The sequence below is a fragment of the Marmota monax genome, unplaced genomic scaffold (genome assembly GCF_021218885.2).
Source record: "Marmota monax isolate L192 unplaced genomic scaffold, Marmota_monax_Labrador192_F-V1.1 WCK01_AAM20220418_F8-fsc00005, whole genome shotgun sequence".
Taxonomy (NCBI): domain Eukaryota; kingdom Metazoa; phylum Chordata; class Mammalia; order Rodentia; family Sciuridae; genus Marmota; species Marmota monax.
In genome coordinates, this window is record NW_026692254.1 from 22,888,283 (window position 1) to 22,905,844 (window position 17,562).

General features: G+C 41.6%; 1 protein-coding gene across 2 annotated transcripts in view; it reads right to left on the reverse strand.

Moving 5' to 3' along the window:
- Window positions 1-17,562, reverse strand: part of Slco3a1 (solute carrier organic anion transporter family member 3A1) — a 299,670-nt gene that overhangs the window by 216,681 nt on the left and 65,427 nt on the right. For both annotated transcript variants that reach the window (XM_046436665.2, XM_046436661.2), the window contains exon 2: window positions 15,952-16,417. In XM_046436665.2, the coding sequence (XP_046292621.1) occupies window positions 15,952-16,417 (466 nt within the window). The remainder of the gene's footprint in view (window positions 1-15,951; window positions 16,418-17,562) is intronic.

Consider the following 17,562-nt stretch of genomic DNA (forward strand, 5'->3'; position numbering starts at 1 on the left):
AAACTTGAAAAATTGTTACCTCTAATTAAGAAAAGGAACAAAAAAGAAGTAACATTTTTAGAAGCAAGAATTCTCAGAATATTTCTGCTTTGTAGATTTAATTTGGAAACCATGTTAAAATGTCTACATAATTATAAAACAAAATTATATTTTAAAAAATAATCTACAAAAACAAAATGAAACTAACTTAATTGTTTGTGGCGTTAGTCATAACCACACAAAGAAGCAGCCATTTTAATTTTTTTGAAACAGCAATTTATCTGCACATCCCTAGTAGAATAAACCTTAAGGACACAAATATGTAAAACAAAACAAAATCAAATCTCAAATTTTAAAATTTTTGGTAATCTCATAGCAATCTTACTGATCTTCTTATTCCAGTTTTACATAAGATAATAATATAGTTGAAACAGGGACATTCTCTAAATAAAAAGCCTTTAGAGAAGACTATCACCACTGTTCAGGCCATGACTCACAGTGACTACTAACACCACAGAAAGAGGAAGTCACCTATGGATGTGTCTCATCATGGAGGTACAGGGTAACAATCCAAAAACTCAAATCCAAAATTTTAATTCAAAAATCCAAAATTCAAAATGCCCCAAATTCAAAACTTGACATGGCTTGGCACACATATTATGTTAATCTCCAAATAAATAAATAAGTAGTTTCAGCTAGCAGAACATTCTGCATTTCAGATTTCTAGATTAGGGATACTTAACTAGTAACAACAATAAAACATACAAATATCCCAAAAATCTAAAAGCTGAAATCTGAAACTCTTACAGTCTCAAGCATTTCAAATAAGGGAGACTCAACCTGTACACACCACCACCTAAACAAAGTGTTTCTTGCCTTAATCTGATTTCTTGCCTTAATCTAACAACCAATTTATAGGGAGTACAAGCAGGGAACAGAAGAACATGTCAAAAGCACCAGTTAACTGTACACAAAAATCTGCAAGCAAATTTCTTTCATCTGGCACGAAGTTAAAAGAGAGAAACCTATATAATAAACCAACTTCAAAGACAAATCTGCTAACTACCAAGTACAGGGCAATTTGCATGATTTAAACAAACTTTTCTCTGAAACAATCTAAAGGCTGACTAGATACTGGTTTGTATTAAGAAAATGTTTTTCTCCAGACATATGATAATTATTGTTTTTTTTAAAAGCCATTGTCTTAAAAATTAAAAAAAATTACAAATAAAATGTCTGAAGATTGCTTCAAAATAATTAAGAGGATGGGAGACTGGGTGAGGGGTAGAGATAGAAAAGAAAGGTCATGTGTTGATAACTGTGGAGCAATGGGCACACTGTGAGTAATTTAATTTTTTTATTTGAATATGTTTTATCTTTTCTATAATTAAAAAAAAATCGATTTTTAAAAATCTCAGTTTTGGACCAGACATGATCAATAAGCACTATTTTGAATCTTTGCACTAAGAGACAGGACTTGGCACGAGTGACTTAATTCTGCTGAGCCTCAGTTTCCTCTCTGTGAAACGGGGCATTGTGAAGATAACAGAGTGCTGGTAGACTGGACTCTGTCTCCCAGAGCAGACCGCCCATCATGCACAGCTTTCTAAAACTACCACCACTGTGGATCGCACGCTCTGGAAGCTAATCTTCCAACTTTAAATTAAAAGTCTGTGTAATGCTAATAGATTATTTGCTTAATGGTCTCCAGCAGGAGTGAAATGAATTCTTCAAAGAGTGTGCTTGTCTCTTGTGTGATGAATAGCAATCTCTGGTTTCCCTGCTTGGTCTACATGCTGTGTGTATGTGGGCTTCCTTGCTGAAGACAGGACGAGCAGGACACACAGGAGATGTACAGAGAAGAACAAGGGGCGCCTGACAGCAGAGGATCACGCAGGGTTGTCCCTGCATGATTCGCTGAAGTCAACCCTGTCCTCCAGATATTGCATGTTTTGAAAAAGCTTCTCCCACCCGGTCTAGACAGCCAGTTTGGAGACCTCTCCTTCCTTTATGAGACTTGGAAAGGCTTTGTCATGTTCTTTCTTTGCCCTGATAATATATTACACCAGGGAGCTGCACTGGGCACCTAGGAAAAATGGGGTTTACACGGGCCCTTCCCCTGAGAACACACAGAACACTACTTTTCTTCTCTAACAGCAGAGGCAGTCTGGGAGACATCGTTACACTTAGGAAGTATTCTTGAGCACATTTGGTCAATATTTCCAAAATCCACATCTACAAATGCACACATGTGCACTGGCCTGGTGTTTCATTTTACCTGAGCTATGTTTCAAACACTTGGTTTTTATGACTGTGGCTGGGGAACACAGTGTTAGGAATAAATATATCCTAGAGAAGGCCCAGGTCCCCATTGACTCTCTCTCTGAGCAGGTTATTCAATCTTCCCGTGTTCTGGTTTCTTCTTGTTAAAAGGAGACAATAACCTTACTCCAAGGGTTGCTTTGAGAATTTTACTAGATCATATATACAAATAATTCAGCACAGTTCTTAGTATAAATTAAGGGCTTAATTAATACTGGCTACTATTATTACTATTATTATTAATACTGGATACTATTATTCTTACAGGCAGAAACTAGGTTGGTTTATCCGTGATTTATCCACGTATCCTCAACACCTTTCACAGGGATTATTAGCACATGGTACATTCTCAACTAATGTTCATTGAATGAATTAATGGGATGTAGACCATTAAATTTAACATCTCTAATTATTAAAAAGAGGTCAAGTTATTTCAAGAATCTCAAAAATACAATGCAGTGGGTGGGAAGAGTAGGATAGGTAAGTCAAGATAAAATAAACTTGGGAGAAAAATCAAGGAGTTGAATTTTGGACTTACTGAGTTTAAGGCACCATAGGACACCCAGGTGGGGCTAGCTTTTAAAAAGCCAGAAATACATTGCACAGCCATGTTCACATCCTCATTCACAGTAGTTAAGAAAAGGAAACCCAAGTGTTCATACTCAGTGGGATAAACAAAATATGGTATATCCACATAGAGTGAAATATCATTCAACCTTAAAAGGGAAGCAAATGTTGGTAAATGCTGAGCCACAAATAAACTTTTGAGGACAATATGCTAGGTAAAGGAAGCCAGTAACAAAAAGTCAAGTACAGTATGATTCCTCTGATGTGAAGAACTTAGAGTACTCAAACACAGATACAGAAATTAGAACAGTGGCCAGGCATGGTGGCGCACACCTGTAACCCCAGCGACTTGGGAGGTTGAGGCAGGATGATCAGGTTTGAGGCCAGCCTCAGCAACTTAGTAAGAACCTGTCTCAAAACAAAAAATAAAAAGAACTGAGGATGTAGCTCAGTGGTAGAGTGCCCCTGGGTTCAATCTCCAATACCAAAAATAAAAATAAAATAAAAATTTAAATTAAAAAAAAACTTTAATGGTGATTTCTAGGGGCAGGGTGGGTGAAGGGAAAGGAATTGTTGAACAGGCAGAATTTCAGTTTTGCAATATGAAAGTTATTCACAAAGTTGCACACAATATGAATAAAAACACTACTGAACTATACACTTCAAAATGGTTAAGATGATGGCATTTTGTTGTATGCATTTTTATCACAATTAAGCTTTTTAAAACAAAAATGGCCTGGAGATATGAATCTGGTGACATAAACCCGAGAAGCTCAGTCTGCATCTTCCTGGATTTGCATCAGTGTTTGTAGCCAGAGCCCTGGGTCTCCAGTTTGTGCTCTGTGGGCTCTCTTTCCTGGCACTCAGGTGGACCAGTGAGAGACTGCCACTTTTCTAAATACTACCGAAAAGCTTTCCAAATGGCTTCAGGGAAGTGTGCCTTAAACACATGTGGCTGGGAGGGTATCCAGCTACATGGACGCATTAGTCCCAGCTGTGGCCTAGAAGGTAGTAAAGTCACACCTGGCACAGCAGAAGAGCAAGTCAGCTCAGCCAACCTGGCAGTGAAAACCTCAAGTCCAAGTTGTACAACCACGATGGACAGACATCCAATTAAATGTTTCGAGGCCTCAAATGTAAACAAAACCTTCTGGTGAGCCAGTTTCTCATTTTACTACAGTGAGACATTGAAGACAACTCATTTTTTTTTTTTTGGTAGGGGTGAAGCTTTATCTGATGAGCATTTTAAATATTCCCATGGAGAGCCTGAGAACCCTGGACTTCTCCTGGCCTAGAAATGCCTCCCACTGCATACATTACTGCTGCAATGATGAAGGGCCCCAGGTGTGCAGTATACCAAAGAGAGAGGCACAAATAATGCAGTCATTGAATGAGTCACTGTTGATACTTACCTTATCACACTTGGGGTGTTATCCCCGTGGGGACAAAAGCAAGTCAGAGGAAGCATAGGGTGGGAACAATATGGCCCTGGATGATGGAGACCAGGATTATAACTCAGGCCTTGCCACTCACTAGTTGTAAGATCCTGAACAAGTTGCTTACCTACCCTCCTCTCTCAAGCCTCAGATTTTTAAAATCTACACAATAAAGATAACAACCCTTATCTCCTTGGGCTTTGTGAGAGGGCATGAGAGAGTTCCTGCAAACTACCTGTTCTCTCTGTCTGCTATAGCTGGGACCCCATAAAGGGGACCTAGTATATTCAGTGTTCTCATGGTCCTTATTCAAATTCACTTGTGCTGAATGCACTAAGTAAACAGACAGCTGTTCAATTTTCTTTGTGACAGTTATGAATCCTAAAATTAGACACTTGCTCACAACCAGTATTAAGACCAATACTAAAATATAAAATAAAACACACCAACGTGGGGGACCTTGTGTTCTCTCTTCTGCCTGGCAGGCTTTGAATCTTTAGAATCACAGGTATTAATGTGTATGTAAATCAATATGGTGGATCGATCTGGATGGAGGCAAGGCTCTTTGTCCCATGATACAAATGTACAGATGCAGTCAGAGTAGGCAAAATGATTTAGATCTAATAATAGATACCACTGGGTCTCAAAAGGTTCTAAGTGTCCATACACAATTCCAGAATCTATTAGATCCTTGCTGTGCTAATGAGGCCTCTTGCTGGGAACCCAAATTCCCTTTGCAAACTCCATTAACAGCCCACAAAGCAGGTGGGCAAACTCAAATGTTCTTAGGGTAATAACATCTTGCCCAGAAAGGGAAGCAGCAAGAAATCACATCCACTGGCATCAAATGCTTAGAACATTGCAGAGAAAAAGCCTCTGCCCCTGGACCTAGATTAGAAAGAGTCAAACCCAGAGCCTCTCAGTACCACTCCCCACACTCACAAAGGGAGGTGTAATGGTATAAAAACCATTTTTTATACATTGAGGAGGTCTCTCAAATGCAGCAACTATCCTCCAAAAGTTTTGCCAATAAAAAGTTTGCCCAGTTCACACACTCATGTCCCCGGATAATTGTGTAGGTTCCTCACGACTTTCTGTCCTTGTTTCTACTTGCTCCCAAGAGAATTTTTGTTAGTAAGAAAACATAGAAAGTTTTGACTTTGGCAGTTCAGATTCTACTAATGATCCCAGTGCACTTTTAAAAAAAATGTTTTTGCCTTTAAAACAACAACAAAAAAGTTGTGATTTTTCCAGACTGTGTATCAGTTCAAACCAGCACAGAAAATTGCTGAACATTACCCCCAAAACACCCACAGTTAGGCTAAAAGAAGGAATGGAAAATTTCAGCCCCAGAGGAATTTCTTGTGGGAAGTGGAGGGGGAGGCATGAAAGAGGAGGGCCAAGGGGGTCTCCAATGTTGCTGGGAACACAGTCTGACTTTTCACCCCTAGTTGCCTAAGTGATGCTCAAAAGTTTCCTGTTGTAAGTATAGTGGCTCTCTGGGGAGCAAATCAAGTTAAAAGCTGAACAGTGAACAACATTCCAGTTCCCAAATGCCATCTGTCACTCTGTACAGCCTATCTCACTTTAACCATCTTGGTTTATCTAAATTGCCTATCATTGAGGTCTGGACAACATTAGTGCTTGATGTACCTTTAACCTTTTTGAGCCTTATTGAGATCTACAAAAACACACACACACATCAATTTCCATGTACATTTAGAAGGATGTGGATCACTACCTCCTCAAAGCACATTGCAGGACCCTAGCTTCAAGAAACCCCATTATTCAGCTAGCACTCAATGACTCCTGATGTTCTCAAGCCACATTCCTGAATTCCAGATTACTTACAATTTTTTATGAGTGTCCATTAGTCATATAAGGCTTTGGGATCTTCAGGTTGCATCTATTTATGGGCTAAAATAAGTTCATGCATGCGCAGAAACGCTAGTCTTGGCAGGAATGAAATGGCCAGGCCAAGTTGGGAACGGAGCATATTCATTTAGCTTATTCATTCCTGACAATATGAAGTCATTAGAGGGAGTTAAGGTAGCTCTGGCGACTGCAGGCATGTAAAGGAGCCAGGGTTGGTAATATTTCTTCCATTCAATAAACAGAGCCATTGAGTAGGTTGCACGTGCTCAGTGCTTTCCTGCCCACATAAGTGATCTGCTATTAAACACTTACTGTTGCTGCACAAAGCCTGCCAACAGGTTATTTTTTAAATACTTTTGTTCAGTGTTAATGGATACGGAGAAGGGCTGGGGGGCATGACTTTTGGCCTCAGGATCCCTGACTTGCAACTTACATGGTTATGAAATTGTGAAAGAAGAACTAAGCCAGAACTTTCAACCTAACCCTTTTTACTTTATGCACAGGGTCAGGGTTTGTCCGAGTAGCACAGTGAATAATGTTGGTGTTGTGAAAGAGCCAGCATTTAGAGTACAGGGCAACCACTTCCCATGAGCTTACCCCTACCTGAAGGTGCTTGGTCAAATCTCAAGAACAAAATAATCCAGCCCAACTCCTATGTCATATAACAGGGCATTCAAGCATGATGAGGCCCCTGTATGCTGCAAATATAAGGATAATTTATGTATTCAGTTAACTAGGATTTTCAGGATTGGATCCAGCTTCAGATACAGCTGTATCCATGGAGCCCTCCCTTTTTCTCTGTTCTACTTTCCTTTGCACCGTCTTCATTTTTAGGCAAGTCCTCTGCATATGGCAACATTGATGGATATTGGCTTGTATTTCATACAATCCAATATCCTATAGCACAGTCCTAGAAGAGAAGGTGGTCAGTTTCTGAGTCTATTTTTCTAATTCCATGCACTGTAATTGGCTTACTCCTTGGGTCATTTGCTGCAGACCAGAGGTCTTCTCTGTGTCATGACTGGTCATACCTGGACCACAAGATCACTTCTGCAGCCCACAGCAACCACCTGGAGTGGGAGAAGCTGTTTCCCCATAAAAAAACAAGGTGCTGGATAGACAAAAGCAAATGTCCAAAACAAAGATGCTAGCTATGTGAGGCATTTTAACACTTCAACAATGAAGAATTCACTTCCCACTGAAGAGGAAGGCCATTAATCTCAAACCTCAGCACTAACCACAGCAAATGACAATGCTCTAAAGAAACTAAACCCTTCACTTCATCCATTCTCATAGAATCCTTCTTGGAGGTAAAAAGGACAAAATGGAAAGTCAAGTAGTTTAGAAATAAACAAAAGAAAAAAAATGCATTTTATAGGGGTTATCTCAAAAATATTTTTTTATTTAAGAACAATACTCTTGCTGCAGTTGAAAAGAAAAAGAAAATAATATTCATCAGACAGGTGCAGTAAGTAGGCGGTGGTAAAAATAAGCCTTTGACCTTCTTATGGAAGGAAAGAAAAGTTCCATGGAAGCACCCTCACCTTTCTTTAGGTTGCCCAGGGCCTCTCTGATCCTACATCCTATCAAACACTTCAACACTAGGTTCTTATGTCCCTTGGCAAAGATGCTTTTATGCACATAATACACAGGAACCGGCCCCTTGGCTTCTACATTATACTGCTCTCTTTGGGGAACTGTGACAACATTTTTCTTCATTGGGCTAACATTAGCTTGAAAAATGGGATTCCCATTCTTACAAGGCAATAGGCAAAGTGTCAGCCAAAATATCACCTGAGCCGCCTAGCAGCAGCAGCAAGTGTTCACTCATTCCTATCACTGACTCCTGTGCTTGTGCCAAAGTCCCCATTCCTTCCCTCAAACCCAATGCCCCAGTGAGTCAGAACCATAGCAGAGAACATTGTTGATTCTGGCTGTGGCATGCACAACGTTCAGCGGCTTTGCTTTCCTCCTACTTTCCTTTCTTGTTCTATTGATTTGCTTCTCAAAGCGGGGTTGCAATCTGAAATTAACAGTCTAAAGCAAAGAGCCCCAAATGGCAATTTACCAATGTTTTGGAGATTTCACGGAGCTGGTAGTTCTGTCTTCTTGAAAACGATGATATCCAGTCTCTTTTAAAAATTGGAAGATCTGGAATGACTGACTGTGCATTCCCACGGTAATGAGCAGCTGAGGACAGGGCAGGGCAGGGACCATTGGTTCCCCTAAGCTACATAGAGTCTGCTTTGCTCATTTGTTAACCGAGTCCCTTAGCACATACAACTGCAACACCTGAGCAGCAGATGTGGCCTGCCCAGAGCCTGTTTGCACAACATCATTTTGCCTCATTCATCTATCTTCTGGAAAAAGTCACACAAGGCCAAATGGCATGTTTTCAACTCACACTGAATCTATCTGAACTATGGAGCTTTTAAAGTTTTCAGCAAATGTAGATGAGGCTAAAGCCACAAACACATTCATCAACTAAGTGCCCAAAGAGCAAATTCCAGCATTTCTAGACTGATAAAATATATATGCACAAAATGATGTATATAATTTATGATGTAGAAAAAAAAAAGTTTTCACAGGTTGAGCATCTCTAGTCCCAGAGTCCAAAATCCAAAATGTCCTGAAACTGAAAACTCTTTTGAGTAGCAATGTTCAAAACATTTCAAAGTTTGGAGCATCTAAAATTTTGGATTTTTAGATTAAGGATGCTCAATCAGTATTAAATACTTCAAAATCTGAAAAACTCTGAAATCTGAAAACTTTTGGTCCTGATCACTATGGATAAAAGATGCTCTATAGGTAACATGCCAACTGATGAAATGTAGTTTTATGTATAGTATGTTTTAGCTAAGTAGAAGTATATACAAAGAAAAGGATGGCATGAAATATACCCAAACATTGAGAGTAATTTTATAGGTGCCTAGATTATAAATTATTTATGCTTTCTCTTTTTATGTTTTTCCCAGTATGACTAAAATAATACATTGTTTAAAAAAAATTGAGCCAATATGCTCCCAAATTAAGAAGCAACATGTTAGAATCCAGAAAGCCATTCAATGCATCACACTAGGGCAATGGCCATACTCTGGAGCACCTCCAAATTACTAAAAACTAGCTCCCCTGCTGCCTAGAGCAGCACTAGCACCTCATCTACTTTGAGGTGAGCCACAGGATGGGGCCTGCAGGAAAACAGTGCCCCATTGGTTTAATTCAGGACTGAAAAGGTTGCTATTCTTGGCTCTGGAATATGAATTCCATCCTAGGCTGAAAAATCAGAATTCAACAACTCTTGTCAAAGACCTGCTCCCTTATTGAGATAACATAATCACTATTCATGCCTCAATTTCTGCATCTGGAAATGGAGGTGCTATAATTAGAAAGATGATCAGGGCAGTTTTCATTGATTTCTGGGCCCCTCCATGTACACAATGCCTGATGCCCAGACAAAGTCTTGCATGTAAAACCCAACCTCATTTTGCTGATAAAGGCAATGAGTTTAGCGCAATCAGAAACTCATCCCATTCCTGAAGGCAGGTGCATGGAGGGGCCAGGATTCAAATCTCAAAACTGTTGGACTCCAGAGCCCAACTCAGAGTGCCTGCGGTCACCCAGGCAGTGAGCACAACAGAGATTCCAAGAACCATGGGATGTGAATTATGAGTAGCTGCAAATGAATTAAAAACACCTATGAGCTCAGGCAATATGGAGGTGCCAGATAAGAGACACAGCACATTTCCTAACACATTGCTAAAAACACACTGAAACTGCCTGTGACCAGCAGCCAGGGATAAGGACTGGAACACGGCCAAAACAAATTGACCACTAAAAGTATCATTTATTTTAGAAAAAAAAAATTAATGAGGGAAACTTCAATATCAATGAAGTTGCAAGAATATAACAAGCAATGCTTGCTCTCAGGAGGATGGCTTTTTAATTATTTTTTCAGAAGAACTGCAGTCACAGTCAGTTTGATCCATACCCGACCCACACTCTTTGGAGAGTTAAAACACATTTTACCCAATGTCAAGTTAAAATAAAAACTCATCAGAAGCAAAATAACTCTTTGCTCCCAGGGCTCAGAAAAGAAATTCGGTTCTTTTTGGTTGCTGGCTGGTATTCTTATGACCTTTGTACTAAACAAACACTTGGCAGATGAAATCTGAGAATAATTTTCTTTGCACCATTAACTATAACACAGAGGGCTGCTCTGGGTTTCAATATAAGTGATAAAGAAAACATGACCCATTCATGTCTAATATATGTGCTACCCGGCTTGGAGCAATTATTCTGTATAGTCAGGCACACTCTGGGCCCCATTCTCCCTACAATTGCAGGAGGCCCACCTCAAGAAACCCTCCTCAAGGTACCACTTTCCTCTAGCTAGCTCCCCTTCTCTCTGCAATAGCCATTCTCAGGAAATTCTGCCAGCCATCCTTCTGTCCCTGATGGTATAGTGGATGTGTGAGGGTCTGCCAAACACCTGCACAACTCAAAATCATATGGTCTCATCTCAGTCCTACTCTGTGTTTAAAACTACATCATCTGCATGGGGAAAACTGCAAAGCATTCTTTAGGCCCAGATACACACAAATGAGTGCATATAAAACTTTTGATAGCTCAATGAACTCTACGGAGAGTACCAATGTTAACTTCCTTTGGGGGCGGGTATGTGTGTGCACAGCCACATATGGTTGTTTTTTGTTTTGTGATGTTGAGGTTCAAACCCAGGGCCTTAAGCATGACAGGCAAGTGCTCTATGGCTGAGCTATATCCCCAGCTCAATTTCCTGGTTTCCATATTGTACTGTAACTATGCATGATGTTAAAATTGTGGGAAACTGGATGAAAGGTACAGGGGACTTTTCTGCATTATGCAACAACTTGTGATTGTAAGATTATTTCAAATTTGAAAAGTTTTTAAATAAACATCCTTAAACAATTATTTGAGATAGAGTCTTTGAAGAGGTCAGTAAGTTAAATCAGATTATGTAGGTGGACCCTGATCCAACCTGACTGGTATCTTTGTAAGAAGAGGGAAAGAGGGCCCCAGAGGGACAAACACCAAAAGGCAGCAACAGAGTGGCCTTCTGCAAGCTGCAGAGAAAGAATTAAGAGAAATCAACACTGCTGCCACCTTGATCTTGAACTTCCAGCCTTCAAAACCATAAGAAAATATATTTCTGTTGCTTAAGCTGCCCAGTGTGCTGTACTTTGTTAGACTTACCCTCACAAACTAAGATGCATCTGGTTTTGTCTCCTGGCCTAGGCATCCCAGCAAAGGTGTGGCAGAAACCCATTAAATAAGAAACAAGATCTTAGCACATAAGAGCTAAATTTTAGGCAACCTCTCCCTACCCATGTAAGGTTGGTGCTCAGCAAGGTCACTGAAATATAGAAGGATCAGTAGTTTTCATGGTAGGTCCAGAAGGCAGAATAAGGGTAGGGAAACTTATAAGAAGGCAGATTTCTAACACAACCTAAGGAAAACTTCCAAATGGTATTGCAATTTGGAAATGGAATGAATGGCCATGTGATACTATAGTATAGAAGCAGAAGATGAAATAAATCAGCTCACCTGTTCCAGAAGTCTCAGCTCTGATTGACACCCATCTCTACTCAAAGCACCAGGAAACAGGGATGTGATCTTCTATGATGTCCCTCTAGTCTCCCCATCTTTCCCCCAATTCTTCATTCTGACTTTGACACTTAGTTTCCATGCAAACAGCACCTATTGGCTTAAATTTAAGGCAGAGTGCTGTCTTCCTACCCTTCCTGGCTCCCAGGAATTTTATTTCCTGAAGGTTTCAGGGTGTCTTGTGAAACACCCTAACTTGCACCTGACTCTGAACCACCCTTGACTCCCATACAAACCCCTGCTTTGTGAGCAGATCTCAGATGCACCTGAAATAAGCAGCACTCTCAGACCCAGAGCCCAGCCCCATCCAGATAAATGATCTTGGACAAGTTTCTTTACCTCTAAGTATCACAGTTTACCTGTATGCTTCATATTGAGCAGCAAAAGTTTTGAAAACTGATTTCTAACAGAGCAATAAATGGTATGGCATATATTCACAAGGGAATACTAGTATGCACCAATAATGTCATAGAATATTTAGTAAAATGATGAAATGTTCATGAAATATTAAAATAAATGAAATTACAAAATACTGTTTATTATAAACAGTTTCTTGTAAAAAAAGGAACCAATGCAGAAAATGAGATTAGAATGACATACACCACAAAACTAGAATTAACTATTCTCCTTTTCTGTATTTGTGAAGTTGCCAATAGTGAACTTGTATGACTTTTTAACTAGGAATAAAGTTACTTTAAAAATCTTTACTATTCTTTCACCTTTTTCCTCCTCCTCAAAAACAAACAAAAAGGCAACCAACTAATGTAGAAATCTAGTGAAAGAACATAGTAAAGTAGCCCATTACATCATTCCCCCACCCCTCAGAAAATCAAATACGACTTGCTGTATTTTAAATTTGGAAAAACAAAGAGCAGCTAAGAAAACTGCACTAAAGGAAGGTCACAACATGGAGCTAGCTAGAGACATGACTAGACTCCCAAAGGATCAATTCTTGGACCTCAGCGGGAACCAAATGGGTTCCACCAACACCCTGCCCATTCAGTTCCTCTAGGAACAAAGAGTGCCACGTGCCACCCACGAGTCATTATCTGGCCTCCCTGTGAGGCTGAGCTCTGCAATGGTGCTGTACTGAAAAGCCTGCCAGCAGAGTTGAGTCCCCATTCATCCAGTTTTGTCCCCTGATAATAAGCTCCTCTGGCTCCTTCCTGACACTAGAAAGAACCGACTGCAGAATGGTGGCAGCCAGAGAAGGTCCCCATGAATGGCCCATCCAGGAATTCAGGAGGTTGGCAATAGCTCGGCCACAAGAGGCCAAAGCAAATAGTCGTTTCAGTGAGACTTTTCAGCCTCACTCAAGATAGATAACTTCACTTTTCTTTAAGTGTTAAGGCCTCGCCTCTGACCCAGCCACAAATGTACAGACTATACCCATCTGGTGACCTACTATGTGGCCAACCCAGAGGCAGGTCTCATCACCAGTGAACTGCAGCCCGGGCAGGGCATGCTGATCATTCTTTCCCCCAGCACACTCAAGAAAAGACTGCTTGTAAACAAGCCTTTGTTTTACATGTGCAATATTTAAATCCTTTAGATCACTAATCCAGTGTCACCCTTTAGGCATGTGACCAAATGATTCACAGGCCTCTCTCCAGACAAGCTTTATAAGAGCGAGAACCAGGAGACACACACATATAATTATACTCCAGTGAGCTCACATTTATACCTATGGTCCCAGGTCATTCCTTCAGATATCCCTCATCTCTTAGGCCATATATCCCATGGATCCTTCCTGAAGCAAAGTGGCTTCAGGAACAAGCACCCAATTAGAGGAGATAAATGCTGAAACATTCTCATGATCATAAAAACTATTTTATGACTCATACAGTAAATGAACGAATCAGTTATTCTCTGCATATGTTATGGTCTTCTTAAATTGTTCGTGGAGAATTTGACCCATGCATGGAATAAAAGCCACCTACTGAGGCCAGTCTGTGCAAAAAGCTTACTCTCTGCTGTTCCTGATAAGCAGATGCATGAAATCATTTCAGAGAGACTCAGAGCAGCCATCTCCACAGCTGTACACTGACACATTTTGGAATCTAATCAGAGTCACAAGAGCCACTAAGATGTCCATGCACCATGCAAATAGACACTCAACCAACTCGATTTAATTATCATAGAGAAAAACAGAAGCCTGAGCAGAAATTCAATTGAAATCCTCTTCCAACCAAAAACTCACTGCAAATCCCATAAACTACACCTCAGAACTGAAGAAGGCCCCTTCCCAAGAATGGTAAGCCCTACTGTTCACACCTTCACCTCCCACATCCAAAGTCAAAACTCTTCCTCATCCTGAAGTTTTGCACATAAAAGCCAACCCATGCAGTGGAGGAGATATCAGAGCCTAACTTCTCAGAGTATCCCTCTAGAAAAGGGTTCAGAGACTGCGGCTGCAAGCCTCAAGCGGAGGTGAATTAGCACCAGTATGAATTCAGGGGCAATTAAAGAGAGATTTTTCTCCTTGGTTCCATCATCAGAGATAAGAACTCAACTTTTCACTTCCTATTTCCTTCCCTGCATTGGAGATTGCACTGGGCAGAACACTGTCCAGGAGATTGTTTTAATTGGTGACTAAGAGTAAACAGCTCCCTGCACCCCCCCCCCGCCCCCCCGCCCTCCCCCTCCGGCAACATAGACACACACAAAGATAAAATATGAAAACTTTCCCTGGTTTAACTGCTTGCTATTACTGCTACCAGAAAACAACTCCACTGGGGTCCTAAGATAACAGCAGTCAAGTCAGAGACCAGTTGTCTGACTGGAGCTCAGGAGACCTTTCTTTGCTACATGCTATAGTCCAGGTCCTGATCTGCAATGGATTCATATGATGTACCTTCCACTGAAGTTCTAGCAGCAGCAAAAGCTAAATGATTACCTCAGTCCCCACCCCACCATGCCCCTCCTAACCATATGAGGGAATAGCCATCTTTGCTGAGCAGTCCTGAGTTACATCTAGGCCACCAGCACTCCTTCTGTGGATGAGGAGACACAAACTCTCTACCTTTCCCATCCAGAACATCCCCTTCACAGGGAGCAGAAACATCTATTTGCAACACAGTTGTTCATGAAAGCCCTCCACTCCACAGCTGGGACAGAATGCCACAGAGGAAGATCAGCACTCTGGTATGTACCCTTTCCAAGCCACTTTATCTCAGAAACCTTGGGCAGTGTCAGGTGAAAACTTGCAGACATCAAGCTTTATGTTAAATTTGGTTCAAATTCTATTTTAACTTAAACCTACATATTATAATTAACTTTACACCTCAAGGCACACTGCATATGGGAGGCACAAAGCTTTCCCAGACAGTTAATTGTTTCAAAGCTTAGGACTCAGTGACTAGGGACAGGTCAGAACAATCCAACGGCTTAAAGAAGGCAAAATTACACTTGGTAAATAAGAAGATGGAGATGCTCAGCAGGGCAGCCTTCAACCTTCCAAATATTGCAAGTTGCTTGTGTGGCACTGTCACTGTTAACCCTAGACCTACAGGTACTTCTGTCTTTCCTATATAAAATATCAGAAACTAGAACAGTGCAAAATATTTTTTTAAATATGCAAATCCTTTATTTCTTCCTAAATATCCAGTTCCTGCCCATATCCACACTGTTGAAAACATTTATCAGAAATCACCAACTTTGAATTATACCAAATGCCAGCAATGAACCCTCCTTTTGAGCTAAAAAAGAACACTGCCCAAGAGATTGTTTTAATTGGTGACTACGAGTAAACAGCTCCCTGTGGCTCCCCACAACATAGACACACACAAAGATAAAATACGAAAACTTTCCCTGGTCATGTCTTCCCATGTGAAGTCTGTTAAGGTTCCAACGCAGTGGAGCTAAATTATGCACATGAGAATCACCTGGGAAGCTTTAAAAAAAAAAAATGCTCCACCCCAGGTTACATCTTAGATCAACTAACTACACTATAGAATTTTGGGGAGAGGAGGGGCAACCCCAGCATCAGTATCTTTCAAACCCTGCAGATGTGCAGACAAGACTGAGAATCAATGCCCCAGCAATACCAAAGTACCTGGCCGACTTTTGTCCCAAAGGTCAACACACTCTGGTTGCGAGTGCACACACACCCAGCAGGGGCAGCTCCTACCTATGTAAAGCGAGGAGTCCTTCCTCCGCACGTGGTCGTCGATGTAGGAGACCCCCAGGGGCTGCACGGGGGTAGCACCGATGCCCAGGAGCACCTGGGCCCCAATGAGCAGCAAGTACATCATGTTGGTGGCCGTCCTGTTGCGGCAGATGAGGTCAGGGTCGGGCCCCTCGTCGCCACCTGAGCCGTTGGCAGCGCAGACGTCCCGGCCCTCAGCGCCCCAGCGGATCTCGCCAGCCTCGTACTTGTACTGGTGGGTCAGGAACTCTGGCAGTGCCGAGAGCAGTGCGCCCAGCGCCATGACGATACCACCGCAGCCGATGAGGCGAGGGCGGTGTCCGCGTGCCCCGAAGTAGCTCACGAAGAGGATGAGCGCCAGGTTTCCAATCTCGAAGCTGCTGGCGATCACACCCACGTCTGCGCTCTGCAGGTTGAACCTGCGCTCCAGGGTGGTCAGGACGCTCACCTGGGAGAGGTGAAAGGACATTTCAAAGCCCATCGAAACAGTCATCGAGGGGGCATCCACTCTGCCCTTCCTGGACCCTCCCACCCACCTGACATTGGTACCGTTGCAAAAAGGCAGATGGAAACCCAAAGAACCAGAAAAAAATTATTTACTAAGTATGATAACCCCAGTTCAATGGTTAAAAATTCACTTTCATAATAGCAAGGCCGTTTTCTGGGCGCCTGTTTGCACCTTGAGAGGTTCTCTAATTTCCCTATCCCAGGTGCTTCCACCACTTAGAGCCCATGAAGTTCGAAAGAAGCCCTAAAGTCCACAGTATGCATCTTTAAAAGGAGCAAAGTTACAAAACACTTGACAAGAGATTCCATATGCATGTAACCTATGCAAATGCATGCTATACAGTTCATGCTGGGAGACAATAGAAGTACAGGCTCTTTCAGGAGGTCTTTGCAAAGCCTAAGCAAAATAAACAAAAACCTAAATGGCAAATAGACAAGCTAGATTATCTCAGGATAATTATTAGTTCTGCTTTCTTCTGGGAATTTCCACATGATGTACATTTCTCTAAAGGCCATCAGGTAAACACACTCCTGACTATTCTAAACACTACAGCCCTACCAAGGACCTTCAGATGCAGTATTTTTATGGTTTTCCCACCTTTGTATTCTTGTCTGCTCTACATTTAACAAATATTTACTGAACATTTGCTGTTTGCCTGGCAATGCCCTAGACACAAAGGCTGGGGAAAATGAGAAAGAGGCACCTGGCTTTGAAAGGTCACCTAACAGGAAGGTATACGTGTGCCCAAATTGACTGGAGGCTCCATTCCTGAAGCAAACCTCACACTGGGGTACCAAGCAGAGAAACCTTTTTATGGGGTTTCTTAAGGGACAAGGAAGATGAGCAAGCATCCCTCTCCTTTGCAAGTTCCATGAAGGATATTACAGGAAATTGCAGCATCCTTGCTGTGGGAGATGGCCTCGATCAAGGCCCTCATGGGCAGGGAAGAGCACTTTAGGCACAAGAAAGGGCATGAGCCAAAGCCAGCAGCAGCAGTTCAGAATGGAGAATCATTGGAACGGGGGTTGCGAGCAACCGCCATGAGGAACTCAAGCTATCCCGAGCCATGTGCTAGAAAGAATGCA